The following is a 6460-nucleotide window of genomic DNA, read 5'->3' as shown; positions in this document are numbered from 1 at the left end:
ATCCGTGCGCTCGGCCACCGCCGCAACATCGAGCTTGGCACTGATAGTGGCTGTCATGGTAGGGGGCTTGACGGGTATCGACGTCGACGCGGCCAGCTCCGACTTGACGGAATCCAAGAGCGATTTCGAAGTGGCCGACTTGGCGCCAGGTTTGAGCATGACAATCGACTTGTCTTTGGACAGCGCCGAGGATTTGCGGGCGCGCCCGGCCGACTTGGACCGCTGGAGTTTTCGGGGCGAGTTGGCACCGTCCGTGTCGGGTGCTTTGGGTTTTTTGACCAAACTCGGCTGGAACGTGAGCTCCTTCTCGGCTTCGTCCAATTGGCGCTGTTTTTCGGCGGCGGCTTTTTCTGCTTTTTTGCGCAGCCACTCTTCTTGGCGCTCCATCATGGACATTTGAGCTATCGATTTTCGGGGCGCGTCGGGCTTGTCGGTTTGATTGGTTGCAGGCGCGAGAACGGACACGTCGTCCTTGGCGGGCTCGTGCAGCGACTTCGCTTTGGTCGGGTGCAGTTTTCCACGAAAGGGACTTGCCGGGTGCAGTGGCACGACGCCGTCGATCTGCGCTGGCTCGTCTGTCGTCGTGTCGCTCAGCGGCGACGAGGCGTGGCTTGCTTGCTCGTCGTCGTCCTCGTCGTCAACGACCACGGTCGCCATCGGCAGCTCGGGGCTGGTCTCGAACGTGGCAAATTTCTCACAGACGCCAGGAATGCCTTGTAGCTCCGTGACTAGAAAAGATTAAGAACTTATTAACGCGGTTAGGAAGAAGAGCACGCGTACCAATGTGATTCCATGCCTTGACGCGAACGTGAATGTACTTGTCGCCACGTGTGAGCTGCTGCGTAATGGTCTATAAGCACGCGGCGAGCGAGGATCAAAACATGGATTTATGACAATATCGGCACCTCGATGGTCCCGTCGTCCGGAAGACCGATGCGCAAGGGGTTGGCGCGAAGCCACTCCTGTACGACGCGGGCGCGGGCTTCCCACCAATGCACATCGTCTGGCAGCTCGGTGACCGGGACAAAGTCCGCCTATACATTGACACTGTGATCTTAGGTGTGCCGTAGAGCGCGATACCATTTGCTGGACGATGACCGACTTCCGCCGGTGCGCCGTGAGCATGTTGCTCGAATCCGAAATCAGTTATCTACAGGGAAACCGATACCCATACAAACGTCAAGTCTATGTTCTAGCCAATCATATGTCGAATCAAGCATCAAACGCACCAATCACCGTCTGCTATCGTCCCCGTCTTGAAGTTGGATGGCTTTCGCATCGAATCTCGGCCCGCGCAACCCTGTCGCGCAACGGGCGATAAAAAGCTGACCAAAAAGAGCATTCAAACCTCCAACCTGATGAAAGAGTGGATTGTGAAGGTGCGTCTCGCCACGAACCGCGCTTGTCGCTGGACGCCAGCGTCGGTCCACGGCCCCCTCTATACCTCGCGACCCAATCAGCGCGCGCGAAGTCGGGATCGGCTGGTCATTTGAAAATTCCAACCGTGGCGTTTCGCAGTCAAGATGGTCACGGCGCCAGCTGCTCTTCAGTACACTTTTGCCTTGACGTTGACAGGCTGCGTGCGAGCTAGAGGTCGATCACATAGTTTGTATTCTACACCAGCCATGTCCTCCGACGACGACCACATTTGCTTTCAACGCCATGCGGGGGCTCGACACAATCGCCCTTCTCGCGGCCACCGCGACTCTCATCGCCGCTGGTACACCCCTCGAGCTCGAACCTCACCCCCCAACAACGATTGTACTCACCACGACCGATGGTAGAAACGAGCTGCGGCGCCGGATGGGCAACCCAATCGAGCACTGGCTTGGCCTGCGGCATGCAGATTGCCCTTGTGACGGCACCGATCGTCAACGCGGCCGCGGGCACCGAAACCGTGACCTTTACCGTGCACAGTACGTATGGCGATCCGATCACTGGCACAGGATCCGTCGCTGTCTGCTCGTTTGCGACAACGTCGTGCGCACTCGGCGCCGCATCGACCTTTGTGCCGGCGACGGCGACGGTCATTAACGCTACCCACACCTCGTACACCGCGACCGTGCCTCTTAACGCGGCGGGCGCATACTTTCTCGCGCCCATGTACACCTCGGGCAGCGGCCAGGTGTTTTCAACGGGCGTCAATGCCACAATCAAGGCGGACGCAACAACAACGACACCCTCCAAAACGACGCCACCGGTCTCGACGACACCGGTCTCGACACCGCCTGGTGCCACGACGCCATTGATGACGACGACCGCGCCTCCAACGGAGGCGCCAGCGGCGTCAAGCTCGGGCATTTCGTCGACGACGATCCTCATTATTGGCATCGGCATTTCGCTCGTCTTTCTCATCTTGTTGGTACTCGTCTACTTCAAGGTCAAGAAGCGCACGAACGACATCAACTCGCGCTCAGGCTTGACCGACGCGCCGCCGTCATCGCAGGGCGGCGAAATGGAAATGACGTCGGTGGCGATTGCATCCAACGCCAACAAGATATCCGTCGACCCGCTCTCGCGGCGCGCGACGATCAACCCGTCGACGTTCTCCAACCGCGCGTCGCTGGATGCGACGGCAGCCACCGACGACTTTGGCTACCAGCGCTACGCCGGCACGACGCCGACGACTGCGGGCGCCAAGGACGGACTCGGTCTTTTCAACCGACCAAGCCTCGCCGTGCAGCAACGGACGCGGGCGCAGCCGCCGCGAACACCGACGACCGGGGCACCGACGTCGTTTTTGGCACCGCGACCACTGCCAAGTACTACAACGACAACGCACAACCCATACAAGAACAACGTCGTGCCACCGGCGCGCCCGACGGGCGCCTACGAGGACGACGAACAATCAAGCTATATCTTTTAATACCATACTAGGCTTTTACAAGACGATGTTGTATCCATATTTTAACTGCCTCCGGTCCGATGACTGGAATCCTATGGAGCACAACAACACTATTCCCTTGCTGAAATGGATCACCGCTCTGTTGCCCTCGCTGTGTTTTACTCGTTTGTCGACGGCATCCGCATGGTACTGGAGGCCCTTGCAAAGTGCAAATTCGTGTGCATCAAAATGGTGCCGATCAATGGCACCGAGCTGACGCCTTTCCACGACGAGATCCAAGCGTTTGCCGCGGCCCACAGCATGATTTGCGACTTGACGTACCCGCCGTTCATGCTCTATAGTCCCACCGACGTTATATATGAGCAACGGGTAGACGACGACATATCGTACAAAGTTGTTTAATGTAAAGTATAACTAAATCGACGCACGTCAACATGTACAAATACTCTCATGTTGCTTCATTAGGCCAAAACAATCTGTGCCTTCTTGATGGCCAGATCGCAAAAGCACTAGGCGTTTGGTTCGCCCGATGGGAGACCAATCAATCAATCAATCAAACGGGTTCGCGTTGAAATCAAATGAGCAAAAACCAACTCCAAGACTTCGCCAACGCTGTGCTACGCCTGAATGCGTGGGAGATGGCACCAGCACTTGGTCGTTGGGAGTGGATTGGAGACCACGGCTCCGATTTGGATGCACCTTTTGAGCAGTAATCGCTCGCATATGATTAGTCGTCTTGCACCTGAGGTTTGTTGTTGGGTTTCCGAGCACGTTGTCGGGCTCGGCGCCCTCGTCAAGAGCGCAGGCGGGGATGCATAGTGACCCGTTATCGGCGTATCGCTGCCCGTCGGCAAGGCCGCCGTCGCGTGGAAGGTCGTCGTCATCAGCGCCGCTGCATACTTGTACAGCGACTCGTCCATGTGGCCGGGCATATGCCCTTCTATTTGTGTCCACCTCCTTGGTCGGATCGCCGACGTCGTGGCAAGAGCTCGACGTGCCTGGAATGTGTCGTCCAATGGCATCGCTGCAACTGTCGGCCTTTTGGCCAATCAAAAGAGGCCCTTTCAATCCGACGCCATTTCGGAGCCGGCGAGGATGGGCCTCGCGAGGCTCCATGATGACTTCTTGGCGCAGATCTGTGCTGCGTGCACCGTGGCCGACCTTGGCGCGCTTGTCGCCGTGAGCAAAAGCTTCGAGCGGCTCTTCCGCCCGTACTTTATCGACGCGTGCAAGCGCTACTGCTTCGTCGACTACCTCACGCCATCGATCGCCGCGTACCGCATGGCCTCGCCCGTGCCTCGCGTACGAAGATGACGCAGCAGCATCTACTGACGCGATGCATTAGACGTGGCCAGCGCTCTATACGGCGTTCACGTCGTCGCGCCACATGTCGTGGTCCGCATGCGCGTCCGAGGTCAGCAGTGGCCTGCGCAAGCTCAAGGTCGACCCGACCGAGTACGCAGTCGACGGCGCCCACCTGCTTCGGTAAACCATCCATTCCTCCATTCACCTCTCCATCAGCATCACAGTGACGACATGGACATCCTAGGTGTGGCGGGCATTACCTCTTTAGCCTCTGGCAGATACCACTCGCCTCGATTCACATCACTTCCTCAAACGACGACGACCCGCGTTTTGGAACCCTCGACATGGCCAAATGGGAGAAGCTCCGCCCGATGGGCGCCGGCCCGTGCCCACGACGCAACCACTCGATCACGGCGCTGCCACCCCTTTTTGTCGCACGCTCGATTGTCTGTGGCGACGACAACGAGTTTGCCAACCAGCACTGGCGCCGCCTCATCGTCTTTGGTGGCCAAGCCGAGACGTATCCGTTCCAGGCATTTAACGATCTCTACCTCTGCTGCCAGACCCGCGAGTAGGCTTAATAGTCTCCACGATCCAAAAAGGAACAAGTTGTCATCTAGTCGGGCGACCGGGAAGACCAAGGCGTACTGGGTCGAGCCCGAGACGACGGGTGTCCCGCCCTCGCCGCGCTCGAGCCATGTGGCCACGGTGCTCGACCCAATGACCGTGCTCTTCTCGGGCGGCAGCAGCGGCACGACGGCGATTCCGAATCTGGAAATCTTTCTGTTGCATCAAATCGCACACGACTACGGCGGTACTTTTTTATCTTTCCTCTTTCATCTCAATCTGAACCTGAACCTGACATTGTGCAACTAGACATGGGGCTGGGTGCGTTTCGGTGGTCGCAGCCCACGGCCGAGATGGTATCGCCCATGGGCCGCACGCTTCACGCGGTCTTCCAGCCCAACCGCGCCAAGCGCGAACTCCTTATCTTTGGCGGCAAGCAGGTTCGAAGCGGGTACCAACGAGACGACACCCTTCATAGACCTAGTAGATTCGCGAGTCTAACGGCTTGTTCGACTGCCACTGCCTCACGTTTCTGGATGCGAACCTGACCGAGATGGCGTGGTCGAAGCCCACGCTCTGCGGGCCGCGACCGTCGGACCGCCGCGGCCACAGCACAACCCTGATCGGCCACCGGCATTTGCTCGTTTTTGGCGGCCAAGACAGCTCGACGCACGAGCTCGACAACACAACGTACGAGTTCGATGCGATGCAGCTACGCTGGTCGACGCCGACGATCCGCGGGCATCCGCCGAGCCCGCGCCGTGGGCACAAGATGCAGTTCTTTGGCTCGCGCATGGTTGTGCAGAGCGGGTTCACGTGGGACGAGCGCCATAGCGTGGCCAACACCAAGCTGCCCGAGACAGACGCCCACGTTCTCACCTTTCTGCCAGTAGTAGTGAGTACAAGCTCGTCTACTTAAGCGCATCATTGCGAGAGGTTTCTGTCGATTGCTTCTTTCATACGTTGTACGGATGCAAGCGATGGTCAAGTCGGCAGGAGAGTGCCTCCGTCGATGGGGTGTGTCGAAGACCTCAACAAACTGCGCCTGGAAGGATTTAGAAGCTCGTCGGGCTCACCCGCAAGCGTCCCTGGACGACGACAGAAGAGCACGATGCACCACCGCCTGCGCCGCCACGACGCAGCGAGCGAGCGAATGAGAAGAAGGAGACTGCAAGTCTCGACGCATGCCATGTCTTTGCCATGATCAAGCTACCGCGCAACACACTGATACATTTACTGAGAGCACATGCATCATTACCAAAGCTAAATGCGCATTGCCAGAGGATCCCTCCCATTGAGCGTAGCTTCTTGCTCTGCTTTTTTCATACGCGTACGCATGCGATGGTCCATGGGTCTACCATGGGTCGGGCATGGACCGCGCAAGACCGGAGCGTCCATGCTGAAGTACTAGTACTAGTAGTAGGTCCTCGCCGTCGGCGCCTGGGAGGGACAAGGATCTGCTTGGTCCAGGCCATCGAGCTGCCCTGCTTCTACTGCGCCTTGCCCTACATACCGGTACGACGCCTCTGCGTGGTCACCCAAGTTGGAGTGGCGCCACGTTGAGGTTGCTCGGACCAAGATTTGCATCCGGATGACTGGCGCTTCGTATCCGGATGACATTCCAATGCACGGCCGAGCTCATTTCTAAAGTCGCCTCCGCATCCGCAGCATTAGCAGCATGGCTTCATCGCTTCGCCACAAGGTTCTCTTCGTCCTCGGCGGCCCCGGGCGCCCGGGGAAAGG

At 58.3% G+C, this 6460-nt stretch overlaps 3 protein-coding genes across 3 annotated transcripts in view; 2 read left to right on the top strand and 1 right to left on the bottom strand.

Annotated features, from left to right (window-relative positions):
* The window catches only part of SPRG_21446 (hypothetical protein), a gene marked incomplete at both ends in the record, with an annotated part of 1723 nt that extends 598 nt beyond the window's left edge, over nucleotides 1–1125 (bottom strand). Inside the window, 4 exons of the mRNA XM_012354437.1 lie at nucleotides 19–728; nucleotides 781–850; nucleotides 906–1034; nucleotides 1081–1125. Coding sequence (XP_012209827.1) covers nucleotides 19–728; nucleotides 781–850; nucleotides 906–1034; nucleotides 1081–1125 — 954 coding nt within the window. The remainder of the gene's footprint in view (nucleotides 1–18; nucleotides 729–780; nucleotides 851–905; nucleotides 1035–1080) is intronic.
* A 460-nt stretch (nucleotides 1126–1585) lies between these two features.
* On the top strand, nucleotides 1586–2866 carry SPRG_14659 (hypothetical protein; the record flags this gene model as incomplete). Its single annotated transcript, XM_012354430.1, has 2 exons — nucleotides 1586–1720; nucleotides 1785–2866. Exons 1-2 carry the CDS (start codon nucleotides 1663–1665, stop codon nucleotides 2864–2866), a joined length of 1140 nt encoding a protein of 379 aa, XP_012209820.1. The 5' UTR covers nucleotides 1586–1662.
* Nucleotides 2867–3940: 1074 nt separating this feature from the next.
* Nucleotides 3941–5636, top strand: SPRG_14658 (hypothetical protein; the record flags this gene model as incomplete). The annotated part of the gene is made up of 6 exons (XM_012354429.1): nucleotides 3941–4147; nucleotides 4191–4330; nucleotides 4395–4721; nucleotides 4771–4964; nucleotides 5027–5157; nucleotides 5205–5636. 6 exons carry the CDS (start codon nucleotides 3941–3943, stop codon nucleotides 5634–5636), a joined length of 1431 nt encoding a protein of 476 aa, XP_012209819.1.
* Between the last annotated feature and the right edge of the window lie 824 nt (nucleotides 5637–6460).

Source organism: Saprolegnia parasitica, assembly GCF_000151545.1.
Source record: "Saprolegnia parasitica CBS 223.65 unplaced genomic scaffold supercont2.161, whole genome shotgun sequence".
NCBI lineage: Eukaryota > Oomycota > Saprolegniomycetes > Saprolegniales > Saprolegniaceae > Saprolegnia > Saprolegnia parasitica.
Note: the sequence above shows the minus strand (reverse complement) of the source record. Positions and strands in the feature narration are given on the sequence as shown.